Below are 20394 nucleotides of genomic sequence, written 5' to 3'. Positions count from 1 at the left end.
TAAATAGGCATAACTATTTTTTCTCATGAGCTTCGTTGTAGTGTCTGTATATGTCTGTTACAACATATCACAGTGTATCATACTTATTTATAAATCTTTCTCCTCTGATGATGATGATCCTTGAGCAGAGATTATGTCTCATCTTTATATCTTCATTACCTATTAGGGTATTGGAACATAGTATATGCTCAATAAAACTTTGCTGTTACTAAATAGTAGTTAGGATAAGCAGTCTTAAGCCCATAAATATGGTCTAGAGCTGATTTCTTTGTCCTTAGAACTTGGAGAACCATTAAAAATCCTTGTGATTTCCTGAAACTAGTAAGGAACTGTACCAACATATTGAGGAGTTGACAGTATGCAGTTTCCTGGCTTTGAGTCTCCAAAGAGCAGCTCTTGACCTTCCCCAGAGAAGCAAAACTTCCAAGTCTTTCTTTTACTTAACTCCCTGCCCTACCAGGTATTCATTTATCCACTCATTACAGCATTCTTCTAAAGGATTTTCATTCACTCAGCTATTATGTATTCAGTAGCCTACTATGTGCAAGACGCTGGTAAAGCTACTAGTGATATAGCAGTGAACAAGATGGGTAAATTCCTTGTCCTCATGGATCTTCTGCTATGTATTATAAGTTCTCAATTATGTTGAATAGGCAAATGTTATTTCTGAATGTCAGCTTCATCATTTAAAACTCACTGAAACAGCCAAGAATAGCCTAGGCTTGGCTCAGAAATTTCAGATGCTAACTTCTTACACTAGGTTTTGCTTGACTAGTGAAGAAAGATAATTCTGTGTTTGCTGACCAGTCATTAGAGATAACCTGTTACATATTTCTAAGAAGGTTGAGTTAAGAACCTTCTCAAGTGCTTCCTCACAGATTATAAGAATACCTAAAGGCAGTGAGAATCTGTGATCAGTAGTATAAGATTAGGGATAGCTTCTGCCACTTGAGCCTTCGGACCTGTGTCTATAACTCTCCCTCCTTACTATCTCTTGAATTCATTACTTCTTTCCATCTTTTTTTTTTTTAATTTTATTTTTTGGCTGCACTGCACAGCATGTGGGATCTCAGTTCCCTGACCAGGGATTGAACCTGCGCCCCCTGCATTGGAAGCACGGAGTCTTAACCACTGGACCTCTAGGGAAGTCCCGCTTCTCTCCATCTTTTACTTCCAATCCCCTATTTTAGGCCCTTATCATTTCTTGCCTTAATTATTGCCCCAACCTCTTAGTTGGTTTACTTGCTTTTGGTAATGCCTTTTTAGTGTCCCTTTTCCATACCACAGCTTTCTTGCTGAAATACAAATCTGGTCATGTCACTCCCAGCTTAATATCCTTTAGTAGTTCCTCATTATTTTCAGTATAATGTAAACACCATATACTGGCCTTTCATGATCTGATCCTTGTTCATGTCTCCTGCCCCCTCTTCTTCATCTTGCCTCCATATTCCTTCCCAGATGTCACGCTCTAGCTTCAATAAACTGTTTCACCTCAGGAGGCTTTGCATGTGCTGACCCTTTTGCCAGGAATTCTCTATCTCCTATTTCCTCTTATTTGCCTAACCTCAGAGAGGAAGTCCCCTTTGGTATCTGGGTTTGATGTGTATCCTGTTGGTCCCGTGGCACCCTGTATAACATTTCTATCATGGCATTTATCATACTAGGATGGTGTATTTATTGCTGTGGATTCAGACTGAGTTCCTTGAGGGTAAGGACTATGTCCATGTCCCCACTGTCTAGTACAGGATCTGGCTTAAATAAAGAATTTTTTTGAAAGTTGGTGATGGTCAAAGTTAGCTTCAGAAGCAAAGGTGCAGACGGTAGTATGCAGATCTAAGTTACATGGGCTTGATTTCTAAACACTGGAATTGCTTAATTTCCATACCAGTTGAAGTTTGCTTTTAGAAGCTCCCTTATTGTATCTATTTGTGCTGCTGTCTTTCCAGAGCAATTTCTGAAACCATCTGATTATATTGTTAGAGGCACCAAAGGGGATGAAACTAAGTTTCTTCTTGGCAGTGATGAGAAAGGAAATGTGTTTTGAAGAATGCAGATACATTTATTTTTTTCCATGTGAAACAATTTTAATGATTTTCGAACCTCTCAGACATTAAAAACCCTAGACACAAGGCTCATTTGAAAGAACGTGTTTTCATATTGACTCAATACCAGAAATAAGCAGTTGGCTGAGGAGAATGCAGATATTTTCTTACAGGTTTTATACATTTATTTAAGAATGCCATTAGCTTTCATTAAATGTAGTTGTATAATATTATCACCCCAAAAGTTGGCTGAATTGCAAGTCATTTAATTTTGCTTTTAAGGAACTAATATTTTTTAATTCTCCAGGAAAAAAAAAAAAGGTATTTTATTTTAACCTCCAACTGGTTTGACACCAACTGGGTGTACTGCAATTTAATTCTGGTACCTGCCACCCAGAGTTAATGCAGACTCAATGAATTAAGACTTCACAAGACTGCTCTCACTTTAGATGCCAGATGAAGTAGGATCCCCAGGCCACCTGCACTTCTGACCAACTGACTATAAATTCAGTGGTTCCCATGATCCTCTCATGTTTGATAATTCACTAGAATGACTCACAGAACTCAGGAAAGTACTGTACTTACTGAGGAACAGCCAAATGAAGAGGCACATAGGATAATGACTGGGAAGGTTCCTAGTGCAGAGCTTCCATGCCCTCTTCCCATGGAGTCAGGGCACAACACCCTCCTGGTATGTGAAGGTACTCGGCAACCAGGTGGCTTCACCAAGCTTCAGTTTCTAAAGTTTGTACTGGGGCTTCATTATGCAGGCATATTCAATTAAATCATTGGCCACTCGATCTCTAGGCCCCCCTCTTCTCCCTAGGGGTCAAACTGGTTCAAAAGTCCCAATCTTGTATTCTCATGGTTGATCTTTCTGGTGACCAGACCCCTGGCTCATCCCTCCCTTATCCCCCAGCTAACAAGGGGACCACCGCAAGTTACCTAATTAGCATAACAAAGACACTTCTATTACTCAGGAAATTCCAAGGGTTTTAGAATCTCCATGCCAGGAACCCAGGACAAAAATTAGACAAAAGTTTTTTTATACAACATGATATTTTGGAGTTAGGAATTTTAAAAATTCAATTCAAATGACTTATTTATTGTAGATTGAAATGGTTTATTGAAAGCCTATCTTTCGTTTGTGAAAAGAGTATTTATGTATTATTCTCTCTTTAACTTCTGGACCAGAACATCTTCAACAAAAATTGTGATTGCTACCTCACATTCTGTAACTACTTATTTTATATTTAGGTATTCCCAGTTCCAAAAGGAGTACAGTTTAGATGAAGTGATGGCATCTCAAAAAATTTTTGATTTTTTGACTATCTTACAATGTTGGTAAGAAAAACACATTTTAATATTTAATAGAAGTACTGTGCCTTCTCCCCCACCACCCCCCCCGACCCCCTCTATCCCTTGGGTAGACTGTAGGCACTGTATCTGGGTATATCTGTATCTGCTTTTATAGAACTCCTACCAAGTATAGTCCTTACCCTGGAGTGAGCACCCTTGCTTCCTATTCCTGTCTAGACACAGATTGTCTTTTCTCTTGGAAAATTATATATTTTACTTCCTTTTCTCATGACTTCCAACTACTCTGTTTTAATAGTATTTATTCATTTAAATGTGGCTTGGGAGGCCAGTGGAGTCCAAAGGTTTTTCCCTTGACCATTTTGTTTTCTCTGCTGTATATTTCTACTGTAGGAAATTTTACTCAATCATACTAACTACGAGTAAAGGTAAAACAAGAAAAAAAATCAAAGCTCTAATAATGATAGTAACTCTGTCTTGAAAATTGCTTGACAATATCTGTCTCCTGGAAGACTGAGTTAGTATTGCATAGCTCCTACCTGTGCCTAACTCTCACCTGGATGTGTCCTGGAGTTACTGTCTGGGATGCAAGTGAACAAGTGACGTCCATTTTTATCTGTAGCAGTATGAGTGTCTGCCCATTTTTATAGTACAGCTCAACTCACAGAAGGCTTCTTGTGTCTGCTGCCTTCCTTCACAGCTGCTCTAAGGAAAAGGTCTATTTTGAGGAGATCTCAAGAGTTTTAACCAAACCATGGGCTTTCTGGTATCTCCTATTCCATCCTTTCCCAGTTTCCAAAAGGATTCCAAGACTGATTATTTGGGAGATAGCAAAGTTGGAGCTAGTTAGGCCTATCGTAGAATCTTTATTAGCTCAGGAATAACCTTGTGGACCCCTCAGAAGTCACCAGAAAATACCTTATGTATCTGCAGAGGCAAATCTGGGATTCTTTGCAATAAGAACTTTTTGGGAGAGACCCTTAGAGACCAAGCAGTGACTGATAGCATTTAAATTCTTGTTAGAAGTTCAGTCTTCAGGTGTGAAGCATGTATAATTTTTAACTGCAGATATTACAAAGACAGTCCAATGACCAGCAAGCATACACCCAGCCTTTCCACACTGAAAGAACTCCTAGACTGAAATCCTAAGATCGAGGTGAACCAGGTATAAATAACTATTTTCACCTCCTCTTAGTCCCACTTCAGATGGTGCTGCAGCGGCAATTTTGGCTAGTGAAGCATTTGTACAGAAGCACGGCCTGAAATCCAAAGCTGTGGAAATTTTGGCTCAAGAGATGGTGACTGATATGCCAAGCTCGTTTGAAGAAAAAAGCGTTATTAAAATGGTGTGTCTGAGATTCTGTTTTATTAATCAGTCAAGGGATTTCTTTTTCAGAATTTCAAAGTGACATCATGTCATCAGCTCTGAACGTTATTTACTTGAAAAAAATTGGTCTAGAAAATTTAATATTATAACCCATCCTTAAGAATCTGTTAAGGGAAAATAACTGATAAGAACATATGCATGCACTTTTAACTAACTAGTGTGCTATTTTTAAAAATTTTGAGTTGCCTAAATATGCCCAGAACTCCAGTCTTACAGAGTTAAGGGAAAAACAAAGATATTTTCAGGAACTTTTTTGCACTTTAAAAATCACTGATTGAAGATTGAGTACAAAATGGAGGAAGTAAAAAAGATAAGAATTCTGACCTAACTTAGTTGAATATTTGAAGATACATACATATATACACACATAAAAATGTGCATTATGTACACACACATATATAAATAAGCATATGGTTTACGTTAGAGTTTACAAAATGATTTTACAACAATGCTTTGAATTTTAAAATGTTTCTGTAACTTGCCCAAGATCACACAAGCTAGGGTGTGGCAGAGGTGAAACTTATACTCAGGTTTTCTGATTGTAGTACATTTTCCATCACATCACAGTTTTATTCCTTGGAAAAGAGGTGAGTTTGCATGTTATTATCTGAGACCAAAGGGGTGTTAATAGCATGAATTTTGGAAAGATGGTTTGAATCCTATATGATCTTCTAAAAGAAGATTGTTTATTTTCATATAGAAATTCACCCATATTTTTCAAGGTATCTGAATCATAATGATCTCTTGATAAATCTCTTCAACCTATCTACCACAACTATATATTGTGGTTTGATAGAGTTTTTGTAACTTTGCACAGGGTATGGCATGAGGAATTGTAAGTCCTTTTTATAGTACAAAATGTAATGTGTATGTTCATTCTCCCTCCTGGATATTCTTTGATTTGGACTTTCTGTGTAATACAGAATTAACTGAGATTTCAATATTTATGGTCAGTTCTCAACTGTTAAGGTTATACATATTAATCTCTTATAAGCCTTATATAAAAGTCCCAGTTTTGGTGCCCTTAATTTATTTATATATGGTTTTGGTTTTAGGTTGGCTTTGATATGAGTAAAGAAGCTGCCAGAAAGTGCTATGAGAAATCTGGCCTGAGACCAAGTGATATTGATGTAATAGAACTTCATGATTGCTTTTCCACCAATGAACTTCTTACTTATGAGGCACTGGGACTCTGTCCAGAAGGTAATATCTTTGATGAGATGCAGATTAACTTACTACATGTCACTGAGAACATTTCACTTTCATCATAAAACAAAACAATTCACTAATTGTCTTTCCCTCCATGTTGGCTCTGCCACACTGTGCAAAGCGAATGGAAGCTATCCTGATCTTGGACTCTTAGAACATGTAGTCTTGGAAAGTACCAAATGAGATGACAGAGTATACAAATAATTTGTTTTATGTAAATCAGGGGTACTTGTAATGCACTGTTAAGTAAAAAAAAAAAAAAAAGGATAAAGAAAATCACACATGTAATTCCAGCTATTTCAAACTGTGTTTGAATAAAGACCTGCAGAAAGGAAAATGGAAAAACTAGTTGGTGGGATCTGGAGGATTTTTTTTTTCTTTTTGTTTTTAAAGTGGTTGTACCATTTTCCATTACTACTAGCAGTATGTGAGATTTCAGTTGTTTCACATTCTCATCAACACTTGATGTGGTCAGTTTTTAAAATTTCAGCCATTCAAAAGAGTATATAGTGGTGTTTTATTTTAGTTTTATTATGCATATCCCTCATGACTAGTGATGTTGAGCATCTTTTCTTGTGCTCATTGGTCATTCATATATCTTTTGTGAAGTGTCTGTTCAGACCTTTTGCCCTTTGATTATTGGGTTACTTGTCTTTATTGTGTTGTAAAATTTATATAAATGTATATTCTGGATACAAGTAATTTGTCTGATATATGTGGGCTGTGAATGTTTTCTCCCAGTCTGTGGCTTACCTTTTTGTTTTATTAATAGTGTCTTTTGAAGGACAAATTAAAAATTTTTTGATTATCAATTACATATTTTCTTATCAATTTTTTTAATGGTTCAGGCTTTTTATATTCCAAGAAACTTGCCTACTGCAAGGTTGTAAAGATTTTCTTCTATTTTTATTCTAGGAGTTCTGTAGTTTTAGATTTTACATTTAAGTACATGATCTATTTTGAGTCAATTTTTATGTTTGGTGTAACGTAAAGGTTGATATTACTCGTTTTTACCCCATACACATATTCAGCACCATTTATTGGAAGGACTTTTCTCTCCCCATTGAATTGCCTTGGCACCTTTGTCAAAAATTGCCCATATATGTGAGGGTCCGTTTTTGGATTCTCTGTTCTATTCCAATGATCTACATGTCTACCTTTTCACCAATACCAAGTTAGTTTGGCTACTGTGTTTATTCTACTACACTCTACTATACTATACTATATCAGATAGGATAAGTTCTCCAATTTTGTTCGTTTTAAAAATCATTTTGGTTATTTTAGGTCCTTTGCATCTCCATGTACATATTAGAATTAGTTTGTCAATTTCTACAAAATAAAAAGCTTGCTGGAATTTTCATTGAGTCTGTAGATTGATTTAGAGAGAACTGTCATCTTAACGATGTTGAATCTTCCAATCCATTAGATGTGTATATGTTTCCATTTGTTTAGCCCTCCTTTAACTTCTATTAGAATGTTTGTAGTTTTCAGTATAGCCCTTAGGTGTCTTTTGTTAGGTTTATTCCTTGGTATTTATGGGTTTTGGCATAATTTTTTTTTTAACCTTCATTTTCCAATGTTTGCTGATAATATATAAGAATACAATTGATTAAAAAAAACTTGGAAACTGTAACTTTGCTAAATTCATTTGTTCTAGTCGTTATTTTGCAGATTATGAGTGATTTTTCATATAAACAATCATGCCATTTGCCAATGACAGTTTTTGTCTTCCTTTCTGATCTTTTTATTTTTTCTTACCTTACTGCAATGACTGTGAGCTCTAGTACCATACTGAATAGAAGAGGTGAAAGTGGGCATCATTACCTTATTCCTGATGTCAGGGGATGCACTTTAATATTTTACCATTATGTATAATGTTAGCTATAGGTTTTTTGTTGATGCCATTTATCATGTTGAGAAAGGTCCTTACTATTCTTAGCCTGCTGAGGTTTTTTATTTTGTTGTTGTTTTGTCATCAAGGGGTGTTGAATTTTCAAAAAATTCTTCTGCATCTATTAAAATGATCTATGTGGATTTTGTCCTTTATTCTTTTCACATGGTGAATTACATTAATTTTGAATGTTAAACTAACCTTATATTTCTGGGATTAATCCTACCTTTTAATATATTGTTAGAATCAATTTGCTAGCATTTTGTTAATGAAATTTGTTTATATATTCATGAAGGATATTTGTCTGTAGTTTTCTTTTTTTCCAAGTTGTTTTATTCCAGTCTCATAAAATAAATTGAGCAGTGGTCACTCATTCTCTATTTGCTGAAATAGTTTCTGTAAGATTAGTGTTAGTTCTTCCTTGACTGTTTCATTACCAGTGTAATCAAGTAGATTAAAGTTTTCTTTGGGGGGGATGTTTTCAATAAATTAAAATTTCTTAATAGATACAGGCCTGTTTATAATTTTATTTATTTACTTATTTTTTAACATCTTTATAGGAGTATAATTGCTTTACAGTGGTGTGTTAGTTTCTGCTTTATAAAAAAGTGATTCAGCTATACATATACATATATCCCCATATCTCCTACCTCTTGCATCTCCCTCCCACCCTCCCTATCCCACCCCTCTAGGTGGTCACAAAACACTGAGCTGATCTCCCTGTGCTATGTGGCTGCTTCCCACTAGCTATCTGTTTTACATTTGGTAGTGTATATATGTCCATGCCACTCTCTCACTTCGTCCCAGCTTACACCTCCCTCTCCCCGTGTCCTCAAGTCCATTCTCTACATCTGCACCTTTATTCCTGTCCTGCCCCTAGGTTCTTCAGAACATTTTTTTTTATATTCCATATATATGTGTTAACATACGGTATTTGTTTTTCTCCTTCTGACTTACTTCATTCTGTATGACAGACTCGGGGTCCATCCACCTCACTACAGATAACTCAATTTCATTTCTTTTTATAGCTGAGTAATATTCCATTGTATATATGTGCCACATCTTCTTTATCCATTCATCTGTCGATGGACACTTAGGTTGCTTCCATGTCCTGGCTATTGTAAATAGAGCTGCAATGAACATTTTGGTACATGACTCTTTTTGAATTATGGTTTTCTTAGGGTATATGCCCAGTAGCGTGATTGATGGGTCATATGGTAGTTCTATTTTTAGTTTTTTAAGGGACGTTGGTACTGTTCACCACAGTAGCTGTATCAATTTACATTCCCACCAACAGTGCAAGAGGGTTCCCTTTTCTCCACACCCTCTCCAGCATTTATTGTTTGTAGATTCTTTGATGATGGCCATTCTGACTGGTGTGAGGTGATGCGCATTGTAGTTTTGATTTGCATTTCTCTAATGATTAGTGATGTTGAGCATCCTTTCATGTGTTTGTTGGCAATCTGTATATCATCTTTGGAGAAATGTCTATTTAGGTCTTCTGCCCACTTTTGGATTGGGTTGTTTGTATTTTTGATATTGAACTGCATGTGCTGTTTATATATTTTAGAGATTAATCCTTTGTCAGTTGCTTCATTTGCAAATATTTTCTCCCGTTCTGAGGGTTGTCTTTTCGTTTTGTTTCTTCTTTCCTTTGCTGTGCAAAAGCTTTTAAGTTTCATTAGGTCCCATTTATTTTTGTTTTTATTTCCCTTTCTCTAGGAGGTGGGTCAAAAAGGATCTTGCTGTGATTTATGTCTTAGAGTGTTTTGCCTATGTTTTCCTCTAAGAGTATGATAGTGTCTGGCCTTACATTTAGGTCTTTAATCCATTGTGAGTTTATTTTTGTGTATGGTGTTAGGGAGTGTTCTGATTTCAGTGTTTTACATGTAGCTGTCCAGTTTTCCCAGCACCACTTATTGAACAGGCTGTCTTTTCTTCATTGTATATTCTTGCTTCTTTTATCAAAAATAAGGTGACCATATGTGCGTAGGTTTATCTCTGGGCTTTCTATACTGTTCCATTGTTCTGTATTTTCTGTTTTTGTTCCAGTACCATACTGTCTTGATTACTGTAGCTTTGTAGTATAGTCTGTAGTCTAGGAGCCTGATTCCTCCAGGTCCATTTTTCTTTCTCAAGATTGTTTTGGCTATTCGGGGTCTTTTGTGTTTCCACACAAATTGTGAAATTTTTTGTTTTAGTTCTTTGAAAAATGCCATTGGTAGTTTGATAGGGATTGCATTGAATCTGTAGATTGCTTTGGGTAATATAGTCATTTTCACAATGTTGATTCTTCCAATCCAAGAACATGGTATATCTCTCCATCTATTTGTATCATCTTTAATTTCTTTCATCAGTCTTACAGATTTCTAGGTATTTTTGATTTCCTCTTTGATTTCTCCAGCGATCTCTTGGTTATTTAGTAGTGTATTGTGTAGCCTCCATGTGTTTGTATTTTTTACATACTTTTTCCTGTAATTGATATCTAGTCTCATAGCGTTGTGGTCGGAAAAGATACTTGATACAATTTCAGTTCTCTTAAATTTACCAAGGCTTGATTTGTTACCCAAGATATGATCTATCCTGGATAATGTTCCATGAGCACTTGAGAAGAAAGGGCATTCTGTTATTTTTGGATGGAATGTCCTATAAATATCAATTAAGTCCAGCTTGTTTAATGTGTCATTTAAAGCTTGTGTTTCCTTATTTATTTTCATTTTGGATGATCTGTCCATCGGTGAAAGTGGGGTGTTAAAGTCCCCTACTATGATTGTGTTACTGTCGATTTCCCCTTTTATGGGCTGTTAGCATTTGCCTATGTATTGAGGTGCTCCTGTGTTGGGTGCATAAATACTTACAATTGTTATATCTTCTTCTTGGATTGATCCCTTGATCATTATGTAGTGTCCTTCTTTGTCTCTTCTAATAGTCTTTATTTTAAAGTCTGTTTTGTCTGATATGGGAATTGCTACTCCAGCGTTCTTTTGATTTCCATTTGAATGGAATATCTTTTTCCATCCCTTCACTTTTAGTCTGTATGTGTCCCTAGGTCTGAAGTGGGTCTCTTGTAGACAGCATACATATGGGTCTTGTTTTTGTATCCATTCAGCCAGTCTGTGTCTTTTGGTTGGAGCATTTAATCCATTTACATTTAAGGTAGTTATCAATATGTATGTTCCTATTACCATATTCTTGATTGTTTTGGGTTTGTTATTGTACGTCTTTCCTTCTCTTGTGTTTCCTGCCTAGAGAAGTTCCTTTGGCATTTGTTGTAAAGCTGGTTTGGTGGTGCTGAATTCTCTTAGTTTTTTCTTGTCTGTAAAGTTTTTAATTTCTCTGTCAAATCTGCATGAGATCCTTGCTGGGTAGAGTAATCTTGGTTGTAGGTTTTTCCCTTTCAACACTTTAAATATGTCCTGCCACTCCCTTCTGGCTTGCAGAGTTTCTGCTGAAAGATCAGCTGTTAACCTTATGGGGATTTCCTTGTATGTTATTTGTTGTTTTTCCTTTGCTGCTTTTAATATTTTTTCTTTGTATTTAATTTTTGATAGTTTGATTAATATGTGACTTGACATGTTTCTCCTTGGATTTATCCTGTATGGGACTCTCTGCGCTTCCTGGACTTGATTATTTCCTTTCCCATATTAGGGAAGTTTTCTACTATAATCTCTTCAAATATTTTCTCAGTCCCTTTCTTTCTCTCTTCTTCTTCTGGGACCCGTATTATTCAAATGTTTGTGTGTTTAATGTTGTCCCAGAGATCTCTGAGACTGTCCTCAATTCTTTTCATTCTTTTTTCTTTATTTTGCTCTGTGATAGTTATTTCCACTATTTTTTCTTCCAGGTCACTTATCCATTCTTCTGCCTCAGTTATTCTGCTATTGATTCCTTCTAGAGAATTTTTAATTTCATTTATTGCGTTGTTCATCATTGTTTGTTTGCTCTTTATTCTAGGTTCTTGTTAAACGATTCTTGTATTTTCTCTGTTCTAGTTCCAAGATTTTGGATCATCTTTACTGTCATTATTCTGCATTCTTTTTCAGGTAGACTACCTATTTCCTCTTCATTTGTTTGGTCTGGTGGGTTTTTACCTTGCTCCATCTGCTGTGTGTTTCTCTGTCTTCTCATTCTGCTTAACTTACTGTGTTTGGGGTCCCCTTTTTGCAGGCTGCAGGTTCGTAGTTCCCATTGTTTTTGGTGTCTGCCCCCAGTGGGTAAGGTTGGTTCAGTGGCTTGTGTAGGCTTCCTGGTGGAGGGGACTGGTGCCTGTGTTCTGGTGGATGTGGCTGGATATTGTCTTTCTGATGCTTAGGACTCCATTCCGTGGTGTGTTTTGGGGTGTCTGTGACCTTATTAAGGTTTTAGGCAGCCTCTCTGCTAATGAGTGGGGTTGTGTTCCTGTCTTGCTAGTTGTTTGGCATAGGGTGTCCAGCACTGTAGCTTGCTCATCGTTGAGTGGAGCTGGGTCTTAGTGTTGAGATGGTGATCTCTGGGAGAGCTTTCGCCATTTGATATTACGTGGAGCCAGGAGGTCTCTGGTGGACCAGTGTCCTGAACTCAGCTCTCCCACCTCAGAGGCACAGGCCTGACTCCCGGGTGGAGCACCAAGACCCTGTCAGCCACACGGCTCAGAAGAAAAGTGAGAATAAAGAAAGAGAGAAAGAAAAAAATAAAATAAAGTTTTTAAAATAAAAAAGTTATTAAAGATAAAAAGTTAAAAAGTATTAAAAATAAAAGAAAGAAAGAAGAGAGCAACCAAACTAAAAAACAAATCCACCAATGATAACAAGCACTAAAACCTATACTAAAAAAACAATAAACAGAGAAAAAACACACAAAAAACGGACAGACAGAACCCTAGGACAAATGGTAAAAGCAAAGCTATATAGACAAAATCACACAGAGAAGCATACACATACACCCTCACAAAAAGAGAAAGAGGAAAAAAAATGTATATATATAAAAAAAGGGAAGAGAGCAACAAAATCAATTAAAAATTCTACCAATGATAATGAACTCTAAATACTAAACTAAGATAAACATAAAGCCAGAAACAAATTAGATGCAGAAAGCAAACCCCAAGTCTACAGTTGCTCCCAAAGTCCACCATCTCAATTTTGGGATGATTCCTTGTCTATTCAGGTATTCCAGAGATGCAGGGTACATCAAGTTGATTGTGGAGATTTAATCTGCTCCTCCTGAGGCTGCTGGGAGAAATTTCCCTTTCTCTTCTTTGTTCACACAGCTCCTGGGGTTCAGCTTTGGATTTGGCCCCACCTCTGCATGTAGGTTGCCTGAGGACATCTGTTCCCTGCCCGGACATGACAACGAGGTTGAAGTAGCAGCTCATCAGGGGGCTCTGGCTCACTCAGGCTTGTGGGAGGGAAGTGTACGGAATGTGGGGCAAGCCTGTGGTGGCAGAGGCCAGCATGATGTTGCAACAGCCTGAGGCGCGCCATGTGTTCTCCTGGGGAAGTTGTCCCTGGATCCCGGGACCCTGGCAGTGGCGGGCTGCACAGGCTCCTGTGAGGGGAGGTGTGGACAGTGACCTGTGCTTGCACACAGGCTTCTTGGTGGCTGCAGTAGCAGCCTTAGCATTTCATGCCCGTTTCTTGTGTCCACACTGATAGCCGTGGCTCGTGCCCATTTCTGGAGCTCGTTTAGGTGGTGCTCTGAATCCCCTCTCCTCGTGCACCCTGAAACAATGGTCTCTTGCCTCTTAGCCAGTTCCAGACTTTTTCCTGGACTCCCTCCCAGCTAGCTGTGGCGCACTAGCCCCCTTCAGGCAGTGTTCACACAGCCAACCCCAGTCCTCTCCCTGGGGTCTGACCTCCGAAGCCTGAGCCTCAGCTGCCAGTCCCAACCCGTCCCAGCCGGTGAGCAGACAAGCCTCTCGGGCTGGTGAGTGCTGGTCAGCAGCGATCCTCTGTGTGAGAATCTCTCTGCTTTGCCCTCCGTACCCCTGTTGCTGCGCTCTCCTCTGTGGCTCCGAAGCTTCCCCCCTCCGCCAACCTCAGTCTCCGCCCACGAAGGGGCTTCCTTCGTGTGGAAACCTTTCCTCCTTCACACCTCCCTGCCAGAGGTGCAGGTCCCGTCCCCGTTCTTTTGTGTCTGTTTTTCCTCTTTTTTTTTTCCCTACCCAGGTACGTGGGGAGTTTCTTGCCTTTTGGGAAGTCTGAGGTCTTCTGCCAGTGTTCAGTAGGTGTTCTGTAGGAGTTGTTCCACATGTAGATGTATTTCTGATGTATTTGTGGGGAGGAAGGTGATCTCCACGTCTTACTCCTCTGCCATCTTGAAGGTCTGATCTATAACTTTTGTTTCTTCCTGTACCTATTAATTTTGGTAAGATATATTTTTCAAGAAAATTGTCAGTTTTATTTAAGTAGCCAAATTTCTTCACTGAAGTTGTTCAAAGTATTCTCTTAGTATCCTTTTAATGTCTATAGAATCTATGGTAATAACCTTTTTTTTTTAAATTCCTGATATTGATGGGTTTTGTTCTTTCTCCTTTTTTTCTTCATCTGTCTAGCTAGAAGTTTGTCAATTTTGTTGAGCTTTACAAAGATTCAGCTTTTGCCTTTGTTACTGTCTTTTTTCCCCCCTCCATTTCACTGATCTCTGCTCTTTATTATTTACTTCCTTTAACTTCCTTTGGGTTTACTTTTTTTTGTTTGGTTTTGCTTTGTTTTAAGTTTCTTATGATAGATAGATCCTTAGATCATTTATTTTAGATATTTCTTCTTTTCTAGTGTAAGTATGTAAAGCTATACGTTTTCTTCTAAGCAGTATTTTAGCTGCATTCCACAGATTTTGATATATTCATTGTCATTTAGTTCAAAATATTTAAAATGTCCCTTTAATGTCTAATTTTGTCTTTGACCTGTAATTATTTAGAAGTGTGCTGTTTAATATCCAGGTATTTGGAATTTTCCTAGGTATCTTATTGTTATTGCTGTCTATTATAATTTTGCTGTAGTCAGAGATTACGCTTTGTTTGATTTTGATCCTTTTAAATTAATTGAAATTTACTTTATGGCTCAGCATATGGTATATATTGGTGAACTTATGCACTTGAAAAATAATGCAGATTCTGTGGTTGTTAGATGTAGTGTTCTATGTATGTTAATTAAATCAAGGTGATTGATAGAATTTTTAAGACCTTCTGTGTCTCTACTAATTTATTTGACTTGCTGTATCACTTGCTGAGAGAGGGGTGTTAGAATCTCCTACTACAATTGTGGAACTATTTCTTTCTTTATTTCTGTCAATTTTTGCTTCATTTATTTTGAGGCTCTCTTATTTATAATTGTTATGTCTTCCTGATGAGTTGTGTTTTTTTCATTATGAAACATTCTGCTTTATCTCTGGTTACATTCTTTGTCTAGAAGTGTCTTTTTTATCTGACTAACATAGCATGCCAGCCTTCTTATGCTTACTGTTTACATGATATATCTTTTTCTATCCGTTTGCTTTCGACCTATTTGGGTTATTTATTTATTTATTTACTTATTTATTTATTTGTCTATTTAAGGTGTGTCTCTTGTAGGCAGTAGTGTATTGTTTTTTATCGACTTTGTCAGTTTCTGCCTTTTAACGGAGTGTCGTCTAATACAGTAGCCACTAGCTCTATGTGGTTATTTAATCCTTAAAATGTGGCTAGTACAAATTGAGATGTGCTGTAAGTATGACGTACACATCAGATTTTGAAGACTTAATATGAAAAATAGAATATAAAGTATTTCATTAATAATTTTTTATATTGCTTACATTTTTAAAAAATTTTTATTTATTTTTGCCTGTGTTAGGTCTTCGTTGCTGCGTGCGGGCTTTCCCTAGTTGCGGCGAGCGGGGGCTACCCTTTGTTGCAGTGTGTGGGCTTCTCATTGCGGTGGCTTCTCTTGTTGTAGAGCATAGGCTCTAGGCACGTGGGCTTCAGTAGTTGTGGTGCATGGGCTCTAGAACGCAGGCTCTGTAGTTGTGGCACACGGGCTTAGTTGCTCCACAGCATGTGGGATCATCCTGGACCAGGGATCAAACCCCTGTCCCCTGCATTGACAGGTGGATTCTTAACCGCTGTGCCACCAGGGAAGTCCTTATATTGGTTACATTTTGAAATGAAAATATTTTGGATATATTGGGTTAAACATTATAAAATATATATTAAATAAAATATATACTAGAAAATTTTAAAGTACATATGTGATTTGCATTATATTTCTGTTGGGCAGTGTGATTAAAGAGCATTAACGTTTAATGTAATTACATATTTATATAGTAGGCTTTAGGTTGACCATTTTATTATGTTTCCTCTATATGTCCCTTTGTTTTTTGTTACTCTGTTTTCTCTCTCACCTGCTGCCTTTTGGATTATCTGAATATTTTTAGTATGACATTTTAGTATGTATTGTCTTTTTGGCCATATTTGTTTATTCTTAGCTTAGTTTTTGGTTAGTTTTGTTTTGTTTTAGTGGTTGCAGGGTTTCTCAACCTCAATACCGTTGACACTTGAGCTAGATTATTCTTTTTTGTGGGGCTTGGACATTGTAGGATGTTTCACAGCATTCCTGGCCCTCTACCCACTACATGCCAGTAGTACCTGCCCCCACAGTTGTGATAATCAAAAATGTTTCCAGATATTGCCAAATGTCCCCTGGGGACAAAATTTCTCTGGGCTGAGAACCACTGCTATAGGGGTCTCCTTAGCATTAATATTGTACCACTTCACATAAAATGTAGAAACCTTGCAAACATATACGTCCATTAACCAATTCCCTTCTGCCTTACACCCACCTTTATGTTAAATTATCATATGTATTACATCTATGTACATTAAAAAGAACCCAAAGACAGTGTTATAATTTTTGTTTTCAATAGTTGCACATATTTTAAAGATCTTAAGAGGAAAAAAGTCCTTTATATTTACCCAGATATTTATTATTTCTGTTGTTCTTTCCTCTTTCTTGCTGATCCAAATTTTTCTAGAGAATTTACTTTAGCATTTCTTATAAAGCAGGTCTTCTGGAATGTTAATTCCCCAGTGGAATATTCTGATACTTCATAGGATTGTATGTATTGTGGAAAATCATGCAGTAAATTATTCACTTCTTGGGGTTGGTTTGCGTTCAGTCTGCTATTACTCAGTAGAGTGACAGCATTTAACAATATGAAAGCAGTAATAGCAGATAGTTTACTTGTTATGACTAGAGCCTTGTATCAGGTTCTATGTTAGAAACACATCAGAAAATAGAAGAATGTCTCAATGGATGGTTTTTAATCTACCACCTAGATTTAAAATCAAATTAAAAGTGTTAAGTCATCTAAAATTCTGTGATTAGTATGTTTCATTTTGCCAGTAGAGGAACGCTCTTGTTTTTGAAGGCAATAAAATGTGTTGGCTAAGAACACAGGCTATGGAGCCAGGCTGCCTGAGTATTCTAGATCCCCTACTTTGGCCTTAGATTGGTTACTTAATATCTATGTGTCTCTTTCCTTATCTGTAAAGTGGGAATGATAGTACCTACTTCATAGGGTTGAGGATTAAATTAAATTATGTAAATATACGTAAAATAATGAGAACAAGGCCTGACACAGAGTACGTAACAGCTATTAGCCACCTCTGATAACACCACCACCACCGTTTGGAGATTCCACCTCTCATTACCAGAAAGATCATCTGGAAGAATATTTTATACTGTACATGCATTTTTATTTACTTCTTAACCACCTGGAAGAATGACCAGGGAATCGATAGGAATGTTGAAGCTGCCAAGCATGTGATGTAATTTTTTTCTTTTAAGCTTACATTTATGCTCAACGGTATTTTCAGTCATTTTCCTTCATTTCATGAAAGCGCTCTTTTTTTTCTGTCCCTCTCCCCCCTGTTGTTTACTAAGAATATTTATATAGAATGTAATAGTACAGTTGAAATGGGAATGAATATTTTGTCAAAATTATGAATTTTTAAACCTAATATTATTTTACAGTATTGTATCTATTTCGATGCTTTTCTTCTGGTTCTCTGAATCTTGATTATATTTGTAGCAATTTTGGAAGCAGAGAGCTCTTAGGAGCTAATAGGAGCTTTGTTTCATGCAGGAAGTGTTCTGAAAATATAAGCTTTTATTACTCAATATTTATTACCTCACTTTTAGAAGTGCTTGTATCAATTTGAAGTTAGTTTGAGCCATCAAGAAATGTTTGCTCCAAGAAATTCTTGGCTATCTGTAAGTTTAAAAAAAAAAACATATCATTTGCTCTGATGTTATTTTTAACATTTATGAATATTGTTTTTCCTTCTATAGGTCAAGGTGGGAAACTGGTTGATAGAGGAGATAATACTTATGGAGGAAAGTGGGTCATAAATCCTAGTGGTGGATTGATTTCAAAGGGACACCCACTTGGAGCTACAGGTAATAATACACACAGATTTTATAATTTTTAAGTCATTTTCGGCATAAGTGTGAATGATTTGGTCATTGATTTGAATGAATGATTGTATTCTCTGATTTTGGTAGCCAGTGTTTTAAATGATTATTTAGCCACGGTATCTTCGATTTTCGTTAAGTATAGTATAGTTCAATAATCTTGATTAATTGATGAGAATTTGAATTAGTTGAAACTCTAAATTCAACAATAGGCATTTTAAAAAGTTTGATTATTTTAAAGTTTGTGTACAACTTAACAAGATGTTTCTAGATCTGCTAGATAAGAATCATTTGAAATAAGCACGTTATTTATATGTAGTTGCATATGTGGTTGGTGTTGCATAGAAATTTTTTTCTCTTGAGAGAACTGGACTAAAAGATATGAAATAAGAATTTTACTATGGCTCTACTGCTGACTGGCCATGTGATGCTTTTGATTAATTATCAGTTAGTCAGTTAGTCACTTTGAGTTTCCTTAATTGTAAAATGAAATTGTACAAAGTGGTTTCTGAAATAACTTAGCACTAAAATTCTGAGATTTATTTTATGAAGACAGGTGAGTTTTGTATTTTTTCATAGTGTCTTACATATTAAGTAAAATTTCATAAATTATCACAAATTCCAAAATAGAGAAATTAGAATTTATAGTATATTTATTACAGCAATTAACTTTGGCTTGTTTCTGTTTATCACTTAAATTAGGTAAGTTCATAATCTAGTAGAGAAAATGGGTATACATAGATAGAGCATAAGAGAGAGATAGATAGACAGGCACATACAGTTGCAGTATGATGTGCCACCTTGCTATTTGTTTTCTGTCCTGTGTGTTCTTTGGTTCTTTTCTGTCTTTCATAATATCTTTTATTAGTGGGTGTTTTTTAGTATTTTATTTTCTCTCTTCTATTGAATTATTTCTTTTTCTCTCTCTCTCTTTTTTTTTTTTTAGTGTTTGCTCTAGGATTTACAACATCCATCTTTAATTTACTGTAGTCTACCTTCAAATAATGTCATACAATTTCACTTATAATGTACGGGATTTTTACAACAGATTATTTCCATGTACCCCCTCCTATCCTTTGTGCTATTATTGTCAGACACATACTTCTAAATATATTATTAACCCCACAATATACTATTATTATTGCTTTAAATAATTTAATGTCTTTAAAAGTAATCTTAAAATGAGGTGAACGAGAGTGATGTTACTGAGACTGGCAGAATAACCACATCTGAAAATACCCTGTTATAAAATTACCAAGAACACTTGCAAAAATTGTCAAGCTCAACTTTTTCAGAACTTTGGAAATTAACCAAAGGCTTACAACGATCTGGGGGAGCATTTATTAAAAACAAGTCAACAGCGTTTTCTCTGTAAGAACAGCAAGCTTTGTGGCATTTTTTACTTGCTCTGATAAGAGTTCTTCCTCCAGCTGCATGGTAGCCTTGAAAACCAACAGCCTGCAATCATGGTGAAAACTAGCATTTTACCCAGCACTGGAGGAGCCAAAATGGAGTTGGAGCTCTTTCAAAGCCCCATATTCAGAGACTTGTCATTATTTGACCTGTCTGGAAGTTCCCTGGTAAACCAGTCTCAAAAAGCTTGTCTTTATGTAACCTGACAGAGAACTTGTCCAGTGTAAACAGTATTTTCCTTAGAGTCATTTGTCAAGAACAATCAGCAACAACTGTTTAACAACATAGCTGCCTGAGATGCCGATAACAACTGGAGCAAACGACAAATTAACCAAAGGAAAAGAAAAGCTTAAAAGAAGAAGGCTGGTGAATGAAATGTCCATAGAAACTGAGGTAGCCCAAATATTGGATTTGCTAGACAGACTTTAAATCAGCTATTTAAGTACGTTCAAAGAAGTAAAGGTATAAAAGTATACTTTCTTTTACTTCTTTAAGAAGTAAAAGAAAGTATAATAATGTTTTACCAAACAGAGTATCAATTACTAGATAGAAATTATAGAAAAGAACCAAATAAATTCTGGCATTGAGGAGAAAAGTAACTGAAATGAAGAATTTACTAGAGGGGCCCAATACCAGATTTGAACAGGCAGAAGAAAAAAGTTGGTGAACTTTAAGATAGGTCGATTGATATTATTCAGTCTCCGAAACAGG

General features: G+C 36.4%; 1 protein-coding gene across 3 annotated transcripts in view; it reads left to right on the top strand.

Moving 5' to 3' along the window:
* The window catches only part of SCP2 (sterol carrier protein 2), a 160977-nt gene that overhangs the window by 62249 nt on the left and 78334 nt on the right, over window positions 1–20394 (top strand). For 2 of the 3 annotated variants that reach the window (XM_029228511.1, XM_029228513.1), the window contains 4 exons: window positions 3300–3386; window positions 4555–4705; window positions 5802–5949; window positions 18148–18255. In XM_029228511.1, the coding sequence (XP_029084344.1) occupies window positions 3300–3386; window positions 4555–4705; window positions 5802–5949; window positions 18148–18255 (494 nt within the window). The remainder of the gene's footprint in view (window positions 1–3299; window positions 3387–4554; window positions 4706–5801; window positions 5950–18147; window positions 18256–20394) is intronic. The other variant, XM_029228512.1, reaches the window with a different exon arrangement.

This window comes from Monodon monoceros, unplaced genomic scaffold (genome assembly GCF_005190385.1).
Source record: "Monodon monoceros isolate NGI ecotype Baffin Bay Population unplaced genomic scaffold, NGI_Narwhal_1 Super_Scaffold_18, whole genome shotgun sequence".
Lineage (NCBI taxonomy): Eukaryota > Metazoa > Chordata > Mammalia > Artiodactyla > Monodontidae > Monodon > Monodon monoceros.
This window is presented reverse-complemented; position numbering and strand designations above follow the sequence as displayed.